At 36.1% G+C, this 25566-nt stretch overlaps 2 protein-coding genes and 1 pseudogene across 3 annotated transcripts in view; 1 reads left to right on the forward strand and 2 right to left on the reverse strand.

The window, feature by feature from the left end:
• Nucleotides 1-210, reverse strand: part of LOC113710005 (uncharacterized) — a 1574-nt gene extending 1364 nt beyond the window's left edge. The window contains exon 1 of the mRNA XM_027232857.1: nucleotides 1-210. This exon is cut by the window's left edge and continues 556 nt beyond it. Within this exon, the coding sequence (XP_027088658.1) occupies nucleotides 1-210 (210 nt within the window).
• Nucleotides 211-2814: 2604 nt separating this feature from the next.
• LOC113710316 (cullin-4) lies at nucleotides 2815-25242 on the forward strand. Of its 2 annotated transcripts, XM_027233258.2 has the most exons (17): nucleotides 2815-3276; nucleotides 6379-6494; nucleotides 6571-6917; nucleotides 16753-16933; nucleotides 17063-17185; nucleotides 17277-17564; nucleotides 21963-22088; nucleotides 22214-22315; nucleotides 22396-22449; nucleotides 22997-23103; nucleotides 23211-23271; nucleotides 23361-23492; nucleotides 23610-23747; nucleotides 23857-23937; nucleotides 24219-24299; nucleotides 24412-24492; nucleotides 24912-25242. In XM_027233258.2, exons 1-17 carry the CDS (start codon nucleotides 2847-2849, stop codon nucleotides 25023-25025), a joined length of 2562 nt encoding a protein of 853 aa, XP_027089059.1. In that variant the 5' UTR covers nucleotides 2815-2846; the 3' UTR covers nucleotides 25026-25242. The 2 variants fall into 2 exon arrangements, with proteins under 2 accessions (XP_027089059.1, XP_071921576.1); XM_072065475.1 differs by lacking the exon at nucleotides 6379-6494 and having other exon boundaries at nucleotides 3027-3276.
• Nucleotides 20815-20950, reverse strand: LOC113710791 (U1 spliceosomal RNA; annotated as a pseudogene).
• Nucleotides 25243-25566: the final 324 nt, after the last annotated feature.

Below are 25566 nucleotides of genomic sequence, written 5' to 3' on the forward strand. Positions count from 1 at the left end.
CAGTTTAACTCCTTGAAACCATTTGTCCGCCCTCCCTTCCAAATACATTTCTATGACTTCCACTTTTTGCTCTTCGGGAATTTGGTAGTTTAAGTTGTATTCATTGCATTTTCTGATGCATTCTCCAGAATTCTCCCCAGTAAACAAGGGCAGATTGATTTTTGGAGGATTTGGTATCAGAAACTTACCTGCTTCCTTCCTTACTGTCATATTGTTTTATGACCCAATTTGCAGTCTTTGATTTAATGGAGGAATTGGTAAGAGTGGTGCTTGCTCACTTCTTTGCCTATCTTCTTCTGGAATAGCCTTTCCCTTGCCTATTATTACTCTCATGAAGGCACTTAACTCTTGCTTCATTTTAGCTACCAAACCTTCCATCCTTTTATTGCTTTCTTCTAGTTCGGTACGAAACTCATTCCATATTTGCTGTTGTTGCAGTTGTGAAGCTTGCAGACCTTCTACTACCTCTTGAAGCTTGATTTCTTGCTTCTTGATTTGTTCCTCCAGTGTCTTAAATCCGGTGTTTTCTGCCATAGAATCTGATTTCTTCCAAGGATTCAACCTGCTCTAATACCACTTGTCAGGATATTGATTGTAATTTTGGGATTTAATTGTTGAATTAGTTCAGATTGAAGATCCAGAATTGGGGAAAAGAAGGATATAGACAAGAGAAAGGGAGAGGAAATGAGAAAATGAGAGAGAGAGAGAGAGAGAGAGAGAGAGAGAAAATGCAATATGTTATTCCCTTAGCCCCCCTCTTAACCAATCACCCTTTTACAAATAGGATGGATTAACAGACTTAAACTAATCCAACTGATTCTATTATTCTCCTTGCCACGACGTCGTTCTACTTACTCTTTTATTCTACTGGTTTATTTGAGCACTTGTACAAAACGTCATCGTTATATATTGGTTTAATTGCTGGAATTCATTTCTTAATCCTGACAGCAGCAATTGACTGACTTGACCTACATCTTATAAGTCAGCCATTTTCTGATCCTTAGCCGTCCCACATATTAGTGGGTACTCGATAATCGGGTACCTGCTGAGAGAAGGACAAGTCAATGAGTACCTACCTTGCTCCACTTATCATTTAATTGTTTTAAAAAATAATTTATACTAATTTAATTTTGTATTTTACATATTCATCTAAGACTTAATAAAGTTTTTTTTTTCTAAAAATAAAGTCTCCTACCAAGAAACAAACATGTGAAGAGAATGCAAGAAAAAGGAAAAAATTATAAGAATTCAAAATTAATGAAAATTTGAAATAAGTAGTACCTTTTTAAATATATATTCCACATCAATTAAACTCTTTTTCAAATAATACAAGATCATGACCTCTACAAATGAATCTTGTAAACAAACTATAGTCTTCCATAATTGTAATGTAATTTGTTCAATGACAAATATTATTTTTAATATGTGTATAAAAATAAAAAATAAGAAAAATATATATGTGTGGCGGGTAAGATATCTATGAGCTCTGAATCATGTGACCCTAACCCACCCCACATATAAAGGAATACTCTACTTTCTTTTGACCCGATCAAATAATACGGATTGGGTACTCTATTTTTCGGATAGGATCATACCGAATATTGCGGGTTTTTAGGTTAGTGGGCATTTTTGTCCATCCCTAATATGTATGTATATATATATATATACATATAGTATGGGTTAATCACACTCATATATACATACATAATTGCATATACACATACATATATATATATACATAGACCTATACCTATATAAACACCCACATACACATAATTATAGATGCATGTAGGTTTATATTTATATATGGATAGTGTGAACAATAATAAAAGCAAGTTAATATGGGTTAATCACACTCCATCTCCCTATACATTGGAGATAGTCACTTTAAAACTCTCGACCTTAAAAATATATACTTTATGCACATAAGATTAGTCAAAGTTAAAATTGCATAAAAAGTGAGTGCAATAACATTGTTGGCCCTTCTATTTATGAAATTATTAATAACTTACTATCATATATGTTTTATTGCTAAAAAATATATATGTTTATGGTATCTATTGTACAAAAATATGAAATTTATAAAAGTTGAAGTTTTCATTTAGTTTATTATTCTTATTTTTTTTGTTGATTGAACATTTACTTATATATGTAGTTTTGTTGAATTTATTGGACTTTAAATCAAATAATAAGGACAAAAAACATAATAACAACAATAAATTGAGTTAGCAAAATTTTGGAAATATTAGGTAATATCTATTTGTATTCTAGTTTTTTATTATTTTTGTTTATGTAAATTGTTAAAATAGTATTATTATTTTTTAGTCAAAGTAGTTAAATATTAAATATTTAATCAAAATTTTTAAAAAGTGTTAATACACTGCCTTATTTTTAATCTTAAAGGACGGAGATTAAATCGGACTTCAATTTTTTTCAACACAAAATGGGCAATAATTGTAAACTAAATATAATTTCAGCAAGCAAAGAGCAATGCAGTGTAAAATGTCACTCTATACATGAAGTTTTGAATTTTTAAAATTGACTAGTCTTAATCGTTTATAGAGTGTATATTTTTTAAGTATTAACCCTAAATATGGCAGTCACGTATTTGGTACCTAGTGTACAAATATTAAAAGACATGTCCGGTGGAGTCCCCTCGAAGTGTTCTAGAACAAAAGTAAAACAGAACTGAAATTCAAGCTTTCACGCTTACTAGTTACTGCTACATCTTTAACAAGCCAAGCGTTACATAGCGTCTCTCTTCGTTTTGTTTATAGTAAGAAATAGAAATGAGCTAGCTCTTTGGATTAAACATTTTAAACACTTTTTTTTTTTTTTTTTTTCTTATGTCTCATCCCACCAGCACCACCAACCCCAACCCTCATAAGCGTTCATCTCCGTTTAACACCACCTCGTCCTCTGCTTCCATCCCCGCCAGCGGCGGAGCAGCAGCACCACCACCTTCACAACCTCTTGTTCCGGCGATGAAAAAGGCCAAGTCTCAGGCCGTAGCTTACTCTCTGGATAACAACAAGAACGGCCAGCCTCCGCACGTCCACTTCTCCCCTGATATCGACGTTAATAACGCCTCAATGCTCGATGTAGAAGAAGAAGATCCTGGTAGCCTCTCAAGCGACGTCGTTATGGACCCCAATCTAAGCAGTTTTAACAGTAATGCTATGTCCCGGGGGGCCTCCTCTGGCACTGCTAATCTGTCTCGGAAGAAGGCTACCCCTCCTCAGCCCCAAAAGAAGCTCGTCATTAAGCTTCTCAAAGGTTATACTCATTCGATTAATTTTTTCCCTTTTTTTTAATTTTGCTTTGATCTATTTCAGTTACAACTTTTTGAAATTTTGACATTTGATTGGATTACTGGATTCTGCTTTAGGTGTGTAATGTGAAATTTGGTTACTAGGGTTTTGGGGGATTAATTTTTTTTATTTATTTATTTTTTGTTGGAAGTGATTGTCGATTGAGTGAGTTTTGGTGGAATTGTGATCGGAGTATTAATTGTCTAGGAACTTGGGACTTCTATAGCAGAGTTCGTAGAAACTTGGGGTAACTTAAGTTACATGTGGTGTTTGAGCTGAAATTGAGAGGTGAATTGACTTTTGTTCAGGTTTAATAAATTTGGGCTGTGTTTGATTTGGGCAATCTGCAATGGATTAGTTTGTAAGCAATTTTCTGAAAGTGGTTGTATTTGTCCAACTATGGAGTTGACGAGTGCTAGGCACCATGCCTAGAAAGATACTTGGAGCGGAAATGGGGAATCTAGTACTTGATTTTGTCTAAAGTTTTCTTTTTCATTCTGCTTGCAATTTTGAATTATAGCCATGGTTCAAGCTACCTGTAAATCTCTGTGCACTAGAAGTACTTGTGTACTATATGCCAGACCAATTAGACTCATCAAACGACTTTGTTTGCTGAGAATTAAGGGGAATACACTAATCTTACTTGATGGATATCAATAATTGCGGTAAACTCCTGCTGTTTGCTTTTCTTAATCCTTTGATGCTATTTGTAGCTTTTATAGAGCACTGGTGCTTGTTTATTCTTCAGTGGGGTAGAATCTTCTATCTTTAGTGATAGGCCTTGGTTCTGTTTCCGATTGCCGGGGATTAAGTTCATCAGATCACCTTATGCTATTGTTTATTTTATTGTAAATGCATCTCTTGTTAAGTAAAGGTCATTACCGGAACTAATGCATATTTGATTAAAATTAGATTTGCAACTGGACATTACGTGAATTAAAATATTGAGAACTATGATGTCATTAATTTGATGTAGTCCTTTGATTATGAGTACGAGAACTTCTGAATTAGTGGGAGACTAATAGAACTTCTAAACTAATCACGCAAAATGATCCAAAAATGGGTTTGACATTCTGGAAATGCATCAGTTGTCTGAAATGTTGAAACATAGCAAATGTAACTGATTTAGGTTATTGGCACTAGAGAGGTTCATGGTTTTTGCAGAATAAAGTGGGTAAAAGCTCAAGTTACTGGATTTTGCTGCAGATTTTATGCAGTAATCCTCTGTCCTATAAAATAAAGGAGCTTACCCAAAGAAAAAAAAACCTCTGTCCTGACAGCTGTTGGTTCCCATACTTTTTGAGGGTCATGGAAGAAGCGTACCTGCAATTCCTTTAAAAACAAAGAAATACTCAGTTTTAAATATTCTTTTAAAAAGTAGTTTTTTTTTTAATTTATATGTGTGGGATTACTTTAGAGTCCAGGGAAATATCTCGCTGCTGAAGTGATTTTACAACAACGGGTGTAAATGATCTGCTTGAACATACTTTTTGAGGGTCATGGAAGAAGCGTACCTGCAATTCCTTTAAAAACAAAGAAATACTCAGTTTTAAATATTCTTTTAAAAAGTAGTTTTTTTTTAAATTTATTTGTGTGGGATTACTTTAGAGTCCAGGGAAATATCTCGCTGCTGATGTGATTTTACAACAATGGGTGTAAATGATCTGCTTGAACATATCAGTCAAAGTTATTTTCTGTTTTCACGCAAAACTAAACCGCATCCTTCCGATGCTTTCCACTTTCTATAGAAAATGTAATTTGATAAAATTTTAGACGAAATACACCTTAGGATTGCGGGGCAGCAGTATTGGCTGTCTATGGATTTTTGAAGATGACAAATATAAAGAACTGATACTTCTGATTCCAGTGTATCACATGCAGATCAGCATCCACTCAATATGTCTTGCCACGTGAAAGTTGAACACAAATAAATAATTGCAGAACTATGGATTTTTGGAAACTTCAGATCTGGGGAGGAAGGGAACAGCTTGGAATATGGTTGCAGAAATGGAAGAATAGAGACTTATTCAAAATTTGTTCAATGAGCTCCATGTGCAGATAATTATGGCTTAACTTCTTCTGCTGTGCATTTTGTGACTTCTTTATCGAGTATTTGCATTTGTTTGCTTGAGTAGTTATACTGGTCTTTTTCTGCAGCTTTCTTCTTCTCATGGGTAGTACAGCAGTTGGATTGGGAGTTTTAGGTTGGGGAGGTGGTAGAAATTTTGGTACATAGTGGCGATTCTGATAGAAAGAACAGTTAGTGATGGGGGAATATTGTGAATGGTACCCTTATACGTTATTAGTGAAATACACATAAATTACTAACTAGACAACTCAAATTGACTGTGAAAAAGAGTATTCTTCATGAAAATGCTTTTCATGGTAAATGTTGTCTCAGGTAAGTTACTTGCAGCATTCCTAGCTGACCATTGAGGTTCATAATAGCTAAGCCTAATTAAGAGAACCATATTGCAACTCATACGCATCATTTGATGTTGCATCTTGCATAATTGAATAGTCACCTAAAGTACCAGTGAATGTGGTAACTTGCGACCAATTTGATGGATTTGTGCTAACTTTCTCAATCCATCAAATCATTTCCCTGGGCAGGAGGGTATGATGATTATTGTTGAAGTTTGCGCTAATATTCTTTACCTTATAAAAATTCTTCTGGTTTTTACCTATCCTTACGATCTTGTGTTTATTCCCTTCATTTTCTTGGTTATCTTCTTTTCAAGAATTCTTCTACTACTATTAATTCATTGGTCAGAACTTCTATTTACTTTTATTTTTGTCGTCTTCACCATTCTTTTTATTTAAAAACCTTGTGAGAAATTTTCATTACATGGAACAAATTATTAAATCAAGGATCAAGGCCAGGAAAGATAGTGGTGCTGTAATTTGGAAACCTGAATATGTGTCTGTGTGTGTATGGATCTCATGGAAAAGGTGATTTTTTTAAAATTAGGTTTTCCTGCTTTAGCAAATGTAAACTCTTTTGAGAAACCTAAGTACTGAAGGGAATACCCTCATATGTTCATTTTCCGCATTTTTGTGGTTACAGGCAAGCCAACGCTGCCTTCTAATTTTGAAGAAACCACCTGGGCAACACTAAAATCAGCTATCAGTGCTATATTCCTGAAGCAGCCAGATCCCTGTGACCTGGAAAAGCTGTACCAGGTGTCTTTGATTAATCTCTTTTGCATATTAAGATTATAAGTCTAATTCGTCATGTTACTGACTTTATTCTTGATAGGCGGTAAATGACCTGTGTCTGCACAAAATGGGGGGGAATCTTTATCAACGAATTGAAAAGGAGTGTGAAGCACACATATCAGCTGCACTGCAATCTTTGGTTGGGCAGAGCGAGGATTTGGTGGTTTTCTTGTCCCTTGTTGAGAAGTGCTGGCAGGACTTTTGTGACCAGATGTTGATGATCCGTGGTATAGCTTTGTATCTTGATAGGACATATGTGAAACAAACTCCAAATGTGCGTTCACTGTGGGATATGGGCTTGCAGCTTTTTCGCAAACATCTTTCTCTAGCATCAGAGGTAGAACATAAAACGGTGTTCGGTCTCCTGAAAATGATTGAGAGTGAAAGGTAATTTTCAGTCTCTAGAGAACTATTTGGTGATAACTGTTTGTGTAGTTCTATTTTCATTGACATATTGAGGACAATCAACTGAACAATCTCTAACCTGATTTGAATTGTCTGACAATCTAATTTTAAAGGTTCTTTAGAGGTTCTTTCTAAGGATGTCGATTTTCATGCTTTTGTTGTTTTGTTTCATAAATGGGTACGTGCAAATGATCTCCTCTTTGGCTGCTTGAATGGTGGTTATAATGTTTTAGTTCTCCACTTTTGGCCATTAAATTGTTGTCATATTTGTATCACGCATTCAACTAAGAAAAGTGGTTTTACTTTAAGCCATTCCATTAATTTTAGCTTTTAACTTGATGATCTCATCAGTTATAAGGCAATTTCATTTGGATTTTTTTTATTGCTGAATCTTCTCCTCTTCCTCCCTGAATCTCTGCCAAGAACAATGCTACCTTTGTTTTGTCAACACCATTGGTGCTCTCAGTGCAGCTACCAAAACCAATGCTGCCATTGATCCATTTCTTACAACCAGCTGCTTCTCAAGGAGTTCCTTTCTTCACCTCTAGTCCATAAGGACCATAACACAAACATGAAGCAGACACTCATTATCTTTAGCTGTTATTCTTTAGGCTGATTGAATCTTCTGCTTCTTTGAGTCCCAGAAAAGAAGAGAGAATTTTTTTCGTAAAGAAAAAGTTAATGTGTTTTCTGCATTCCACGCTTAAGCCTGAATCTGCAAAGAATGCGTCCAACTGGTTCCCTCTCAAATCTGAACTAGATTAGGGAAAAAAATGTTTATGGTATTGGATACATAAAGACCGGTAAGATTATGATGACAGGCATAAGATTGTTATTTAAAAAAAAAAAAAGAGCAACTGAAAGCAAAAAGAAAAGGATGTTGCTGATGTTTTGGGCTGGCAATGTGTAAATGGGAGCAGACATAAATTGTTAATGCTCATTGAAATGGAAAAAATAAAAGGGAAAAAGAAGATCATCGATGATTTTGTTTTCGTTAAAGTTTTTATTATTACCAGAAATACCCTTAAACATGACACAGTTAATGGGAGTAACACCTGAAATCAACAGAATGGGCTAAGTTATATTGCTTTTAATACTTTAGCAGTGGTTCGGAAATGTAATAGTTTAGTGACGAAAGGTGGACCAGGTAATAGGTCATTCAGGCAATTTTCTCCTTTTAAGGGTTGGCCAAATTTTTATGTAGTTTTCCATCAGTTAAGAATGGAAAAGTGATAAGCAAAAAACGCCTGAGGGGCAGTTTTCATTTATTTATTTACTTTTTTTTTTTAAAAAAAAAGAGTTTCAAAAGAACTTTATTCTAGTGTAAGCATATCCATTTGATGCTCTTATTGTGTATGCCTGCGAATGACATAATAAGCTATTATGAGCAACAAATATCTTGGAACCAAATCGGTCATGTTCTACATATTAAGTTTAGACTTCGGGTTACTGACAATAAACATATGACAAGCATGTTTCAGGATTGATTACTGTTCAGGAATTACATCTGATTTGTTTGTACATATGCATCCAGTGTACATCTTTCTGATTCATTATGTTTGTTTTAACATAATCTTGTTTTCTTTGACTTTTACATGAACTTATGAATTAAAGTTACTATTTTGTCATTAAATGGTTTATATAATCAGTATAATTTCTTTTGTTTAATATTTTTGAACTGTAAGATATTATCTTTCGGTTGTATGATGGTTTATATAATGGATATTGTCTCCCATGACATAAGAAAAAAAGAGGTTCAGATTTTCTGGTCAGGATTCTTCTGTTGATGAAAGTTTTTTGACAAATGAAAGTATGCCTTTGAGATGATTTGAGCTCTCAGTATGTCAGAATTTGCAACTATAAGAGGTTACTGTATTTTTTAAGTCTGGTACATGAAATTATCGAATGACAGAGCACTTCCTGGTGGTTAGGCTAGCATTTTTTTTAGAACAGTTTCTTGGGCTTAGAACTTACCGAAAATCACAATGAGTTTGTTTGGATAAGAGTTTATTTGGATGATTTATTTGAGATATTTACTGTAACACTTTTTGTGATGTGATGTATGTGAGATAAAAAAGTGGTTGGGAAGATAAAAAGGTTATTAGGATTTGTGAGGCAAAATTTTTTTTTCCAAAATCTCTTTGTCCAAACAAACTCAATGTCATTTGGCAAAATTTGCAGGCATAAAAGTACAAATAAATTCAGAACTGAAAGTGTAAGGGAGCTGCTGAAAATGAGAGATGAAGATGTTCAGATTAGCAATCTCTAGGAATCACTCCTACAAACCTTTAGACATCACATCCATGGAAAAATTGCATCAGACAACCTCAGAAAGGAACAAGTCTTGAGGATTTTATTGACAAACAAAAGCTGTCTTCTCTTTGTGGAGAAGTACAATATTTATACAATTCCTTCTGAAGCTATAATAGAAACAAGATACTTTTCGTAGTATTAAATCAGAAAGATTCTTATTCAAGTGTAAGGTAACTATTGAATACTATTTACCAAGCCAGAAAGTTTCCATAACCAGAAAATTCCTTCAACAAGCTAAATTTCTAAAATACACCTACACATTAAAACCAGAAAATCTTAGTGTCAACAGGTATCTTGGGAGGAAAAACATCTGGTCACTGTATTATGAGTGACCAACTAGTATTTATAGGAGTACAAACCTAACAAACTATTTACAAGAATACCCTTACTAATTTATTATCTACAAGAGTGACCAACTAGTATTTATAGGAGTACAAACCTAACAAACTATTTACAAGAATACCCTTACTAATTTATTATCTACAAGAATACTTATATTCTCTTAACACTCCCCCCTCAAGTTGGAGCATATATATCATAAGCACCCAACTTGTTACAAATGTATTTCACTCTAGAGCCCCCTAAACTCTTGGTAAACACATCAGCCAATTGATCTACAGACGGTACATGAGATGTCTTGATGACCCCGTCAAGCAATTTCTCTCGAATGAAATGACAATCAACTTCAATATGTTTTGTCCTTTCATGAAACACTGGATTAGACGCAATATGAACAGCCGTCTGATTATCACACACTAAATTCATAGGCTGTTTATGCTCAAACCCAAGTTCCAGTAACATGCTCTTCAACCAAACCAACTCACACACAGTGTGAGCCATAGCCCGGTATTCAGATTCTGCACTTGATCTGGATACAACTGTTTGCTTCTTACTCTTCCACGACACTAAATTACCACCAACAAACACACAATATCCTGTAGTCGATCTTCGATCTGAGGCAGAACCAGCCCAATCTGCATCACTATATCCTTCAATATCAGTGTGTCCATGATTTTGATTCAGCAACCCTTTTCCAGGAGCACTCTTAAGATACCTGAGAATCCGTATAACAGCATCCCAATGACTAGTACGAGGGGTATCAAGAAATTGACTCACAACACTCACTGCAAACGAAATGTCAGGTCTCGTTACAGTGAGATAATTTAATTTACCCACAAGTCTTCGATATTGCTTAGGATCATCAAGTAATGCACCTTGATCTCCTGCTAATTTCACATTGGGATCCATAGGAGTATCCACAGGTCGGCAACCTAACATCCCAACTTCACTCAACATATCGAGTACATATTTTCTTTGACATAAATAAATCCCATATTTAGACCGAGCTACCTCAATACCCAGAAAATACTGTAGATGACCTAAATCCTTTGTCTGAAAGTTTGCCTGCAGATTGGATTTAAGTTTCTGGATCCCCACAACATCATCACCTGTAATCACAATGTCATCCACATAAACAACTAATAAAATTTTACCAGCATTAGAATGCCGATAAAATACAGAGTGATCTACTCCACATCTTGTCAGACCGAACTTCATGACAACACTACTAAACCGGCCAAACCAAGCCCTCGGAGACTATTTCAATCCATATAAGGATTTTTTCAAACGACAAACCAACCGCGGATTCTCTCCCTGAACAACAAATCCAGGAGGTTGTTCCATATATACTTCTTCTTCCAAATCTCCATGCAGAAATGCATTTTTCACATCCAACTGATGCAATGGCCAATTATAAGTTGCTGCCAAAGAGATAAGAAGACGAACAGAGGTAATCTTTGCAACAGGAGAAAATGTTTCTAAGTAGTCTACTCCATACACCTGAGTAAATCCTCTAGCTATCAGACGAGCCTTCAATCTATCAATAGAACCATTAGGCTGCACTTTTGTAGTGTACACCCATTTACAACCAACAACAGGCTTACCTGAAGGACGAGGGACAAGATCCCAAGTACCATTTTGTTCCAAAGCAGACATCTCTTCTTGCATAGCTAATCTCCAACCAGGATGATTAAGAGCACAGGTAATAGACTTAGGAATGGAGATAGAATCAAGGGAAGCAACAAAAGAAGAATATGACATAGAGAGACGAGAATGAGAAACAAAATTAGAAATAGGATGGGAAGTACAATGTCTCTTACCTTTGCGTAAAGCAATAGGAAGATCTAACTCAGAGGAGGGCGTCATACCTGGATTTGAAGATTGAGAGTTAATTGGTGAAGTGCGTGGCATATCAGGAACTTTCTCAACCATGGAACGACGAGAGTAAACTTGAAGATGAGGACGAGATAATCGAGCTATGGAATCTGGTGGACTAGATAACTCAGGTAATAAAGGGGAAGGGACTGGTAAAACAGGAGAGGAAAAAAAGGGACATTGGTCTAACTCACAAGACATACTCTGTTTGATAAAATATGGAGTGAATTCAAAGAAAGTAACATCAGCACAAGTAAAAAATCGATTTAAAATTGGACTGTAACATCTATACCCTTTTTGCGCTCGTGCGTATCCTAAGAAAATACACTTAATAGCACGAGAATCTAATTTATCCACCCCGAGAGCAAGCTGATGAACAAAGCACACACATCCAAAAATACGAGGAGGCAATTTAAACACAGGTTCATGAGGAAAAAGAATGGAGTGAGGTAATTGACCTCCAAGAATATTAGATGGCATGCGATTAATTAAATAACATGCAGTTAGAACTGTATCACTCCAAAAATGTTTGGGCACATTCATGTGCAACAACAGTGTTCGAGCAATTTCGATTAAATGTCCAATTTTTCTTTCACCAACTCCATTCTGTTGTGGAGTGTGAGGACAAGAGGACTGATGAATAATACCAGACTTAGTCATAAAGGTATTAAAAGGAGTGGAAAAATATTCTTTCGCATTATCACTGCGAAGTATACGTACAGGCACACCAAATTGATTCTTTATTTCTGTAACAAATGCACAAAAAATGGAATATAATTCTGAACGATCTTTCATTAAATAAAGCCATGTAACTCTGGAAAAATCATCAACAAAGATTACAAAATATTTAAAACCTAACTTTGAAGTGACTCGACTAGGACCCCAAACATCAGAATGAACTAACATAAAGGGTTCAGAAACTCGTTTATTGACTCTAGGAGCAAAAGAAACACGATGATGCTTTCCTAACTGACAAGACTCACATTCTAACGAAGATAATTGACTCAAAGTAGGAACCAACTTTTTCAAATTTTGTAATGACGGATGACCTAAACGACAGTGAATTTCAAGAGGGGAAACAATAGCAGGACATGCTATCGGACCATTGAAGTTGAGAAAGTAAAGACCATTATGCTCATGCCCTCCACCAATCGTCCTCTTTGTCTTCAAATCTTGAATGACAACAGAATCAGGAGAAAAAGTAACTGTACACTGTAGAAATTTAGTGAGTTTACTAACAGACATTAGATTAAAGGGCAAATTGGGTACGTAAAGAACAGAAGACAACGGAAGTGATGGATTAATTTCTACAGTGCCTAGTCCTTTAACTTTAGTGGTAGATCCATCAGCTAAAGTAACATGAGGAAAGGGAGTAGACTCTTGAAAATTAGAAAAAATTTTAGAGGTACCTGACATATGATCAGTAGCCCCGGAATCAATAATCCATGAGTCATTACCTTTTTGTGCTAAAGAAGCAGAGGGAAGAGATGTGTGATTTGTAGCTTGGTACTGTAGGAATTTAACATAATCTTCCTCAGATATAGTAACAGTCTTCTGGGACCCATGTGCTGAAAAACTCGATTCAATTTGATCAGTGGTAACCGTATTAACAAACCTTTCAACCATGACGAATAGCACGTCGAACCAAAGACAGGGTCAAAACTCGAGACGAACAGTGTGCGTGAACAGTGCCCGTGAACAGTACCGCGTGAACAGTGCCTCGATGAACAGTCTTTTGCTAGATGTTTAACCTGAACCCTAGGACTCTTGCTCTGATACCATGTCAACAGGTATCTTGGGAGGAAAAATATCTGGTCACTGTATTATGAGTGACCAACTAGTATTTATAGGAGTACAAACCTAACAAACTATTTACAAGAATACCCTTACTAATTTATTATCTACAAGAATACTTATATTCTTTTAACACTTAGAAAGCATTAAGAAAAATAAATGATTAATGAATTAAACTCTGTAAAGACTGTTTTGGACTATGTAACTCCCAATTAAAGATCTTAATTTTGAAGGTGTGTTTAATTGAAGTTGGAGCAAACTTCTGGAACTCAATCTTGGATTTCCTGGAGGTTAGAGTTGACTAGTTGTGTAGCCTGTCTGTCTAACCTGGTTTGTATGTAACCGGGTTTTTCAAGCTATTAAGTGAACAATGAACTAAGATTTAGATCAAATGCACACTTGACCCACGCCTCCACATTGTTTGGGAAAATATATGCCTGATGCTCTTGAGCTATTCAGTGTTCAATTGTTGTGAAGGCTATGTTGGCATATATTGTGTTGGAATTGCTACTGATGGAATTGTTATGATACTTGGATTTTCCCTATGGCCTTAATGCAATAGTATGTTACATGTTGGAATTACTAATGGGATTTTCATACGTGCATTTTCTTTTTGGCCTTAACGCAATGATATAGTTTCTTCTTTTGGTTGATCTTGACTTGTTTTAACAAGCCTAGAGCTTTCAGATGGGGAAATGACATTGGCTTATGATGTTTATTGTCATGATGAAATGGACCTCCACTGGGTATTTGAAATCTCAGTGACCTTCCCTTAGGTGGTTTTTAGTTCCAAAGGCACCCTTTGAATCCAATAGCTAAGAGGATGCCATAATCATTATACGTGAGTGTTTTTTTTTTGTTTTGAAACTTTTCTCTGATACTACTGTTAGGATGGGCTGTATGTATCGAAAATCAAATGGGAGGCATTAGATTGGTGCAATTTACTCGTTACGTTTTGCCAATAATTGTTGTTGACTTGTTTCGTTAGTTCTACATAAATGATAGATGGACCAGATCGCTTTCCATTGACTAGTCTAGCATGATCAAACTAGTTTACTAAATAAATACCCCTTACTGATAGCTTCATTTAAACTAATTTTTCTTTTCCATTTTTTTTTTGTTTGCAAAGTATTTGGGCTGCCACTTATCTCCATGATATACTTTTGGCCATCAAACGAATCTTTTATTTCAAATCACCTATAAAGCTTCTAAAAGTTTGGAAGTTTTGGCCATTCTCCAACTTAGCAGTCAAGTCTCATCTTTTCTTTGAAGTTTAGGGGAATTTTATTACACGCCAGAGAAAATATGGGAAAAAAGAAAACACAATGAAACCATTGATTCCTTTTTTTCACCTTTTCCTTTTAATTCTGCAAACAGAGTTATTCTAAGCCATACCCTATAGGCTCCCAGCACTTTGTCTCACCTTCTGGTCTCCCAATTCTCTCCAACTTACTCCAGCACAGGTAAATGGGTGAAGGAAAAATAGCAGAAAATCATGCTCTTTTGAGCGTTTTAGCATGAATTTGGTTGGTCTACTTTAAGCTCATAATTTGGTTCCTTATATTAACCACCTGTTTGGTTGTTACTTGGGAATGATAATGATAATCAGTATCAAAAGCCTCCTCAATTGCAATGGGTTTTTGGTATTCCTTTTCACTTGTTTGGTTTGTCTCTTCAATAAGAATCTATTTTGGTTTTTCTTCTTTTTTTTCACTTTTTTTATTTCTAAATATTTCTTTTCTTTTTTCTTTCACCATGTTTCCTTCTTCCTCAATGTCTCAGCATCCCATCTGCAAATAATCTCTGAAGAACCCAACAATCCCAATTTAAAATTCAACGCATATTAGAAAAGCCAACCTCCAATAAACAATCTCTAATCATTAGCCTTGAAAGTTTTTCAAATCTTGAACGGAATAGAACCACTGGTGATCAAACAAACGTTCACCACTAACAATTGAACCACTGCCGCCGGCCTCTTCCCGAACCAGTTGGTCGCGCAGCTACCAGACTTGATTAAATGGGTTAAAAGAGAAGGTGGGTTTGTCCACAAGGCAGTGAAGATAGCACAACAACTAGATGGACTTGGCCTAATTGCAACTGAAGTAATCCCAAAAGGGTCTGACCTGATTGTTCTTCCAGAACATATCCCATTGAGGTTTGAGGCTTCTGAAGGTGATTTTGAAAAGGGGTCCTACCCTTCTTTGATTAAACTTGCTCAACATGTTCCTGGCTAGTGAATTTTGAATATAAGGAGTCAACTACTCTCTTGGAGAATTTGACAAGAGGAGCTTTGGGCTATGAGATTGGGTTTGAAGCTTTTGCAAGAAACATGGAGGAATAAGAGAGACAACTGATGAGATGTGAGAGAGGAAAGATGGGAGAATGGAGAGACGAGAGAGAAAAGAAAAAGAAAAGATATTACTTTGGAGCATTTTTTGGTGATAGTGGAGCAAAAGTGTCCAATTTGGTCTGGAATGGCAAACACACTTTTAGGTCTTCCATTGTCATAGATTGATTGTCATAGTAGTGTACCAAATGCTGATAATGACTATCATTAATTAGCATACCCATTGGGGACCCCCTATCCCCCCTCCTCCCCCAACCAAACAGCTGGTATATAATCATGGTGAATGCTGACTTTGAGCTTGTAATTTGTTATTGCTTTGACAAGGACTTAATTTTTGTTCTTCATCTTTTCATGGTGTTAATGGACTGTTAGCGAGCATGACACGTGTAAGGTGTCTATTCATTGCCTTGGAACTATATTTTGGTGGTTAAATTGTAGTGGGAAAAAAAGGATGAAGAAAGGAGGTCGGTGCAGAATTTCAAGTGTGCAGTGAGAAGGAAGAGGTGGAAAAAGGTTGAAAGGTGAGGAAAAGGACCTCTCTTCAAAGGGAGTGGGAGCTGGACATCTCAGCAGTGGATAGAAGAAAGAGGGACGAGAAGATAAAAGGGAAAAGGATTAAGGACAGCATTTTTCTTTTGGATTTTTCCTCTGTTGACTAATTCACCCCAATATTTTGTAGAGGTGAATAAGTTGACAGCTAAATTGTGATGGCTTTTATAAACTTAGTGGGTATAAGACAAAATGGTTCAATGGTAAAAATAATAAATGGTGCTGGTTCGATGACCTTCTAGGTATTTTCCCTTTATCATAATGTTAGTCGTTGTTATATTTTTTGAGGAATAAGAAAGTTTTGTTTGCAAAATATGAATTATTTTGTGGAATCCAGGGTGTTGGGACACATTCAGCACAATCTGTTGAAATAAAAATAAATGAAAACATTAATTCCAAATGTCAACTCTGAATTTGAATTGGGAACATCTATTGAATGAAAAGAGAAAAACTACTGATAATAAGTAATGAATACTGTGCAAATGAAAAATAGAAGCGAGGGTGAGACAATGTTCTTTCTTGATGATTTTACCATTTATGACAAAGCTTCTCAGTCATCTTTTTAACCATTTGGCAACCCCCCTTTTTTCTGGGTTGCAGATTAGGTGAAGCGGTTGATAGAACTCTCCTCAATCATCTTCTGAAGATGTTCACTGCATTGGGAATCTACTCTGAAAGCTTTGAAAAGCCTTTTCTGGATCGCACATCTGAGTTCTATGCTGCTGAAGGTGTTAAGTACATGCAGCAATCAGATGTTCCAGATTACTTGAAGCATGTGGAGGTCTGCTTTCTTTCTGAAATCAGGCGTTAATTTTTTCCGTGACTCAATCATCTATTAGTTAACCATTATGTTCTGTAGTCTTGTTTCTCATGATTGCTTTATAATGTGCTAGTATCTATTTTCTTGCAGATAAGGTTGCATGAAGAACATGAAAGGTGTTTACTTTACCTGGACGGAAGTACAAGAAAGCCATTGGTGGCTACTGCAGAAAGACAACTTCTTGAACGACATATTGCTGCAATTCTTGACAAAGTGTGCAACATGATTTTTAAATTCTGATTCCTGTGTTGCAGATGGTCTTTCTATGTTTTTGTTTACATCTTTGAACTGTTGTGCTTTCCAGGGTTTCACAATGCTGATGGATGGCCATCGCAACGAGGACCTTCAAAGGGTGTATACACTCTTCTCTAGGGTTATTGCCCTTGAGTCCTTGAGACAGGCCCTTAGCTCTTACATCCGAAGAACTGGGCAGGGCATTGTCATGGATGAGGAAAAAGACAAAGATATGGTATCCAGCCTACTAGAATTCAAGGCATCGCTTGATACGATATGGGAGGAAAGCTTTTCTAAGAATGAGGCATTTAGCAATACCATCAAAGATGCATTCGAGCATCTGATTAATCTGCGGCAGGTATCATGGTTTCACCTAATGATTTTTCTTTCAGTTGTGATTATTTGCTGATAGCATATATGACTACCTGCTTCAAGGAAGTGCTGTTGGAAGTAAACTTGTAGGAGTACTAGACTGATGATAAAGAGAGTTAGTTTTCCCTTGAGTGCGTTTTGACACAAAATGCATAGAAGTTGATTATATAGTGATGTAGGACAAGATATGGGTGATCTCATCTGCTAGATCTAGCAGAAGTGTGGCCTTTTTTTGACCCGTGTATTGCATGTAAACAGTAACATGGGATAATAGGGGGTGAAAGGATGGGAAGTTAGGGGAATTCTGAGAAAGAACAAACAGACTAATAAGCAAACAACTCATTTCTTTATTGATTAATCTCCACGTGTCTTGTAACAATAGAATGTATAAGCTATAAATTACCTAAAAGATAGAACCCTATGATGAATAGAATTTCTATTTAGTACACATGAGCAAAATTGTTGTAAATCTTTTCTAGAACTTCCGTATAACAACTATAATCAAATAGCTAGATAGTACTCAATTACAAGTTTGTTGGAAATTTCTCACCAAAAATGTGAAAGACAAAAATACACCTCAGGACAAAAAATTCTGGAAAGTACCTAAACTAGGAGAACAAACATTCTACTAGGATTGCACTAAACAAAGACTCTTAATTGACATATTTGAACTACCGAATAGGCTACTAAAATTTGAAGGATTGCTAATTGAAAGTTCATATAATCTTCCATCTTAAATTTCCTTGAGCTGTTTGTTGACTATATCATTCTCTCATAGCTGGAAAGAAAAACTCAACCTCGAGTTTTGAGCATTAAATGATAAAGAACTCAAAGGTCTGATGTAAGTTGAAAGGACAGCTGCAATCCTAGATACTTCTCTTCCCATTTACTTTAGAGAGAAGCCGGTAAAGCTGGGGCTTCGGAGGATGAACATTTTACAACTCTTGAGGGACACAGTCAATCTATGTTACTTAGACTTGCCACCTTACCCTGACATACCCATGTCGATATGATATGACATCGGTAAGAGTGTGGGACATTGGGTACAATACGGCTGGTGTCACCAGAAGTGGAGGTAGGTGACCATTGCTGAGGGAGAGAAGAGAGAGTTCATCCGGAGAGAATGGCGTTAAAATGATCATAGGAAATGGTCTGAAGAGAGATTAATTGTAGGGGAAGAAGTGGTGTTCGCTGCTTTTTCTGGAAGGTTCTAGAATAGAAGATGATGGGTTGATGGCTGGGAGGAGGTTGTATAAGGTTTTCTTATTTTACCAAAGCTATTTGCACACTAATTTCTCTGATCTTTAATCAAATATAAAGCTCCCACAACTTTTTTGTAGTACTTTAGATTCTATCGATATAATTATAATAAATTATATTATAACTCCTCACATCTATAAAATTGGGAAATAATCACATATTTTATCATCTTCCGATTGTCCTAATAAATTTACTTGTAATTTCATACATATCCTGAATCCAAAGTGAATTAATTTAGCCAGGTTTGCAAATCATAAATTTCACTGCATAAGGAATCTGACAATTCGACACACCCTCTTATGTGACACCCATCCCTGAGCTTGAGTGACGTAGCAGTCAATTTTTGGAACAAATAGATTGTTAGAGAACCTTTCTTGGCTTTGCTTGCAAACTTGCTGAATCTGTGATGCTTTGACCGCCTCTTTCACGTGTTCTGCTACAGCAAACTTGGCCTCATTGGCTGGAACAAGGTATTCTGCAGACTTGATTTTTGGGAACTTTCTTCACTAGATAATTCTTGTCTGCGACCAACATAGGCTCTTCAAAATCTTTTAGAGCTACTTCTGTGTTTTCCTTGGAAACTCGTGAAACTTAACAGCCAATTTTGGAAAGTTCTGGTTAAACTCATTGTCAGAATCAGTAGCTCCAAGTGCAGAATTCTCAGCTTTTACCACAGGATAGTTAACCAAATTGATGCTGTCCATGGTAGGTGTTTGTTGGATGATCAGAGGATAGTGATGGTGCTGTCTACGATAGCTGTTTGTTGGATTTTGACCTTTCTTGATTTGCTAGCAGCTTTATAACTCGATTTGACTAAATAAGATTACAAATCTGCCAAATTTTTTTGGGTAAGAGGTTCCTGAACAATTTGGGTTAATAGTTGAGTAAACCTTTGCACTTAGCTGTCCTCTAACAAAGTGCTTTCAGTGAGACCATAAAACTCTCCTAATAGCTTTTTCATGATGATAAGAAGGCAAATACTCTTCTATGAATAGCTCTCTCATTTCCTCAATTATAAATATATTGTCCGCATTGTATTTCATCAGTTCGACCTTACCAGTTTCACGTCACGAAATGGGGTTTTGTTTTAAGCCGTGAGGTTATGGTAGTTAAGTAATATTCCTGGTAAGCGAGCTATCTATAGTTATTCTAGGATGACCTATCAGGACATCCTAGGAAAAAAAATAGTGAGTTCCTTGAAATTAATCAGGACTTTAACTTTCTGCTAGTAACCATGTTTATTAATGAACAAGAATGTTTCCTCTCTTGATACCTAATTGATGTGGGACAAGATAGGCATGACAAAATGGCTGTGATTTCACCTATGAGGAAGAAAGAATCATGAGTCTGCGAACTATACGGATGAACAGGAATGTTTAGGGAAAAGAGGCCACAGAGAGAGAGAGAGAGAGAGAGTCCTGGTGAATCTTGTGGAAGGACAAAGTAGTGAGAAAACAACTTAATCCATTTTTTTATCAATCTCTACTTTTATAACAGTCAAATGAGCTAGGCTGGAATTGGATTATGGGGTTTATATTTGGTCCTGGACTTGGCTTCGCAACACCGGACCTAAAAGGCCCAATTGACAGGCCTAACCTGCCTCTTTTTTCCCTTATCTTTCTTTTCTAGTGGGTTTAATTCTGGTTCTTTAGATATTTGTATCATGTGCATTGTTAGCTTCATCAAAATTGGAATTGGAATCGGGGTTGGTGTGGGTTTTATATAACTATTTTTTATTGGACGCTATGTACCCTTATGATAATCTTGGAACCTGATGTCCTTTTGCTTTTAATCTTTAAAATCTCATCCTTAGAGAAGGCGATTGGCTGGAAAAATAATTTAGATGAATATTTACTTCATTGACATTGACACAGTGGATTGAAGGGTTAGACAATGTGCTTTGGAAATGTATTTTAGTAGTTAAAAATGTATATGACATGTGAAAAAAATAATGTTTTTACCTTTGCCTGCCCCCAGTGCCACAAATTATGACGTAGGCTCTGCTACTTGGGCAGAGACCTTAAGCTAGCACCCCTCCGAAGTGCAATGGAAGTCACCGGACCTAGGCCATGGGCCTTCATGATCGCCCATTGACCCAGTCCAAGTGTCTTTGTTCTAAAGCTTGTTTTAGTTTTGAATGGATAGAGGTTTGTAAACAAATTTCGAATCTTGAGGTCACCAATCTGGTGCAGAAAATTGAGAACAAATTTAGTTAGCAGCTTTTGAAGACCAGAAATTGATGAAGGAAAATCACACAGGTTGAAGGAGAAAGCTTCTACGATCGAAAGGAGCCCAAGAAGTTGATACCAAGCTTAGGTGTTAGTGATTATGAAATCTGCTGGCTGCAGCAGTACATAAGATGGCTATTTATGGGGCTCTGAATATATTGCTGCTGTAAAGTGACAGAAAATGACAAAAATACACTTAACTGGTCACATGCCTAGGACATATGGATGAGCTAAACAAAATATCTCCTGAAGTTTCTGCAACTTTTAGGAGCACATAATATCTAACAATGGAACAACAACAACCACCACCATAATAAATAAATGAAGACTAAGGTCTAAGATTCTCCTGGATCACGATCCATTAACTGACTCAAGTGTTCTCAATTGTCACTAAGGAAATACGCATAAATTTTATTTGAAATGGTTCTTGTTTTCTGTTTTATGCATAACTATGAGTCACTTTCTCTTCTACTTAAATCCTTGTTTCCTTAAGAAAGTACTGGTTGTCTTGGTGATGTCCTAGAAAGATGTGTCTGGTGTTCATCGCATAGTTTCCAAGTTGAAGATTTAATCAGATTGAATTGAACTTACAGTTTTTCTTGTATTTTCACTCATCTTTCTCCTTATGTGGGTGTGCCTTCTGCTAAGGGGCATTGGGGTGTTATGACTTTCACTTGTCTGACTGGGTTTCTCAAGTGGATATGTGGATACAAAGTCAAAGAGCTTTGTTTTTATCCTCGTTAGGTGAAAGCCATGAGCTAATATATATTTTTAGAAATCCCACTAAACTTCTGGATTGCATCCTTCTGATGAAGTAATGAAGTAATGGCCTGTGATTGTGACCTTGTTAACTTCATGTCATGTGCTGATATTATGGTTTTTTGGCGTTTGATTAGAACCGACCTGCTGAGCTAATTGCCAAATTTTTGGACGAGAAGCTCCGCGCTGGGAATAAGGGTACTTCAGAGGAGGAACTGGAGGGTACACTTGATAAAGTTTTGGTTCTTTTCAGGTTCATACAGGTAAATATGAAATAGCAAGTAACAGAAACCAGGTGGAAAAACACCAACTTATTTGCACCAATTTCTTTTTTTCATTAATGTTTATCAATCATTGATGTACATCTTTTGCATTTTTTCTTTCTTAGGGTAAAGATGTATTTGAAGCATTCTATAAGAAAGATCTTGCCAAAAGGCTACTGTTGGGAAAAAGTGCATCCATTGATGCAGAGAAGTCCATGATTTCCAAGGTGAAGGCTTTGAAATTTTTACAGTGTATTCAATATTTTGCTTTTGTGGCAACACTCATAGATTTCTGTCATTATTGCAGTTAAAGACAGAGTGTGGCAGCCAATTTACTAATAAACTTGAAGGAATGTTCAAGGTGTGTGCTAATTCAAATGTAACATCATGTTTTTCAAACATTTTTCTCCATCCAAAGTTATTTGATGCAGAATAAATAAATGCTAATCAATTTGGATTTTTCCATCTTTAGACTTAACTGAAAACTATTATTTTCTTTCATGTTTTAAAGTTCAAGTTTCAGCCTGGGATTTTACTCTCAAAAAAATGTCTGATTCACATGGCAATTGCAATAGGGTTAGGTAGGCACATAACTGATGTCACGTGTGGTCATTGGTAGTTATCCAACTGCACTAATAGAAGTTGTTCTTTTTGTTTCTGAAATGCAATTTTTCCCTTTTGTCCTCCTGACTTAACTGCCAAGGAAAATAAAAAGAAGAAGAAAGAGGAAAAGCAACTAAATGACATGGTTAAATGATAAGCATCATCCTGGATGGCAAGTTCAACTCCCAATATATTCTTCTAGTCTTTTCAATTACTTTTTTATGCCTTGACAGTATCTTTGATGATAGAATTTGGATGATAAACATAGAACACCGATCTATTTGAAATCCAAAAATATTATCCAGGACATTGAGTTATCGAAAGAAATAAATGAATCATTCAAGCAATCATCCCAAGCTCGGATAAAACTCCCATCTGGAATTGAGATGAGTGTCCATGTCTTAACAACAGGGTATGTGGTGAATTGTGCACTATACAGCATTTCAATTTAAGGTCACGTTTTTTGTTATGGTTTAAATTTTAAGCTTGTGAAATTCATCTTTCTTTGATGGGCTTCAGATACTGGCCAACATATCCACCAATGGATGTTCGGCTTCCCCATGAACTCAATGTGTATCAGGTATGTCACAGCTCATGACTGCAATTTCTTTATTAGCACTGTTATTAGTTATTTACAATAATATTTTGTCTTTATGATGGTTTCTACAGGATATTTTCAAGGAATTTTATTTAAGCAAGTACAGTGGGAGAAGATTGATGTGGCAAAACTCATTGGGGCATTGTGTGCTGAAAGCAGAATTCCCAAAAGGTAAAAAGGAGCTGGCAGTTTCCCTATTTCAGGTTGGTTTCATTTGAATATTTGTATCTAATGTTATAGTTTTGTCCATTCTGTTTAGCTGATACTCTGGGGATTAACAGATATTTATATATTTTTGGTTTATGTGCTCCATCCTGCAGACTGTTGTTTTAATGCTGTTTAATGATGCCGAGAAGCTTAGCTTTCAAGACATCAAGGAATCCACTGGCATTGAGGACAGAGAGCTAAGGAGGACTCTTCAATCACTTGCATGTGGAAAAGTTCGTGTTCTTCAGAAGGTGTGCAATTGTCACAGGATTTATTCATTCTTTGTTGGTACTGAGTTCTTTAAATAATTGAAAGCATTTTCAGCACTACATTTACTAAAAGAACTAAGCTTCCTGACAGATTCCTAAAGGTAGAGAAGTAGAAGATGATGATTCCTTCATGTTCAATGATCAATTTACTGCTCCTCTATACCGTATAAAGGTACATCTGGTTTATATTGTTGATGAAAATTACTGCTGATCTGTTGTCTAATAGATGTGACAAATGCAATGCTGTCACGGTTGGGACCCTTATTATTGCTGCTTATATTGTCACTTGAAGCTAAATTTTGGGATGAGTATCAAGTAGTATAAAGTGGGACACTGCTAGTAGGGGATACTTATTGTCAGCTTAAAGCTTAATCTTGTTTAGAATTTGCAGAATATTACAATTATGGGTGCTCATGTAGCAACTTGAAGCCATGCTTTGTTAAACACATACAGGTGAATGCAATCCAGATGAAGGAAACGGTAGAGGAGAACACAAGCACCACTGAAAGGGTGTTTCAGGACCGTCAATATCAGGTCTACGATTTTCATGTGTCCTAAGCTTTTCTTTTAGATTTTGATGGAGGAGTTTTTATCATCCTATATATTCCCATGATTGGAACATTGAAAAAGTAGATGGTGCTTGCAGGTTGATGCAGCTATTGTCCGGATAATGAAAACCAGAAAAGTGCTGAGTCATACTCTCTTGATAACTGAACTTTTTCAACAGGTAAAGAATCTTTAATTGCCATTTTCCATGTTGATATCTGGCTTCAGTATTTTCAACTAACGTGTGTGCTTCAAAGCTATTTAGTTTCTCTTCCGGAAAACTGGTAAGGCTATTGGCTGCATAAGAAACCACTTTTTTCCGGGAAACCACTTTTTTCGCTGTTGCTTCATAAGAAAGCATATTGGCTGCAAACTAGTCCTTTTTGCCAAATGCAATAACCATTTCGATTGTTTCTTCTGAGTGTTTTTGGAAAATATTACTGTAGCACTGTATTGGAGAGAACGTATGTAAGATCAAAGGTAGTTGAAAAACATAAGAAAATAAACATTTAGTCTTTTAAGTAAGCGTTTATAAAATTTTCTTGGCAAAAATGAAGTATCTACTGATTCTTAACGTGGAAAGTATGTTTTAATGGACAGCTCAAGTTTCCAATAAAACCAGCTGATTTGAAGAAAAGGATTGAAAGCCTCATAGACAGGGAGTACCTCGAGCGCGACAAGAATAACCCTCAAATATACAACTATCTGGCATAAAAAACTACAGAATGTTTAAAGTTTTTCATTGTAAATTACATGGGGAAGCTCGCAGTTTCCAATGCTAGGCTGCAAGATTGTGTACAGTAATTCGTAGATGTTATTTTTGTTGTGCTGAGCACCGCAACTGTAAAGAAGGATACACTGTTACTATGTTTCCTTTTTTTTTTTTTTTTTTGTCATTTCCAATATCGATTTGCAAGGATACATTATATGATTGGATCTTGTGGGTTACGTTTTGGAAGAAAGAGAGCCTCAGGTTTCATATTCTAAGAGAGGTTTTTGGACATAGTGCTAATAAATTAGCCTTGCAGCTTCTCATATAGCTAATAATTGTGATTTTGGTCATACACACATAAGTGCGTGTTCATGCTGGGGAAAGTCTACAAGAACACAGTTGGAGGAATTGATATTTGCTAAATTTTTCCTGTAAAAAGAGTGAAACGGATATTGTTGCCCAAAAACTTGGGCTGGGGAAGATATTAGTCATTCAAATGATGCTACTGCCTCAAGACGTTATTGATTCGAAGCATGCTACAAA

Source organism: Coffea arabica, chromosome 9e (assembly GCF_036785885.1).
Source record: "Coffea arabica cultivar ET-39 chromosome 9e, Coffea Arabica ET-39 HiFi, whole genome shotgun sequence".
In the NCBI taxonomy this organism is placed as follows: Eukaryota; Viridiplantae; Streptophyta; class Magnoliopsida; order Gentianales; family Rubiaceae; genus Coffea; species Coffea arabica.

Bases quoted from the DNA above. Each gene is read 5' to 3' on its own strand.
- LOC113710316 (XM_027233258.2), top strand. From the start codon at position 2,847: ATGTCTCATCCCACCAGCACCACCAACCCCAACCCTCATAAGCGTTCA. The intron at 23,272-23,360 runs GTATGTCACAGC...TGGTTTCTACAG, and splicing joins ATGAACTCAATGTGTATCAG to GATATTTTCAAGGAATTTTA. The intron at 23,493-23,609 runs GTTGGTTTCATT...TCCATCCTGCAG, and splicing joins TGGCAGTTTCCCTATTTCAG to ACTGTTGTTTTAATGCTGTT.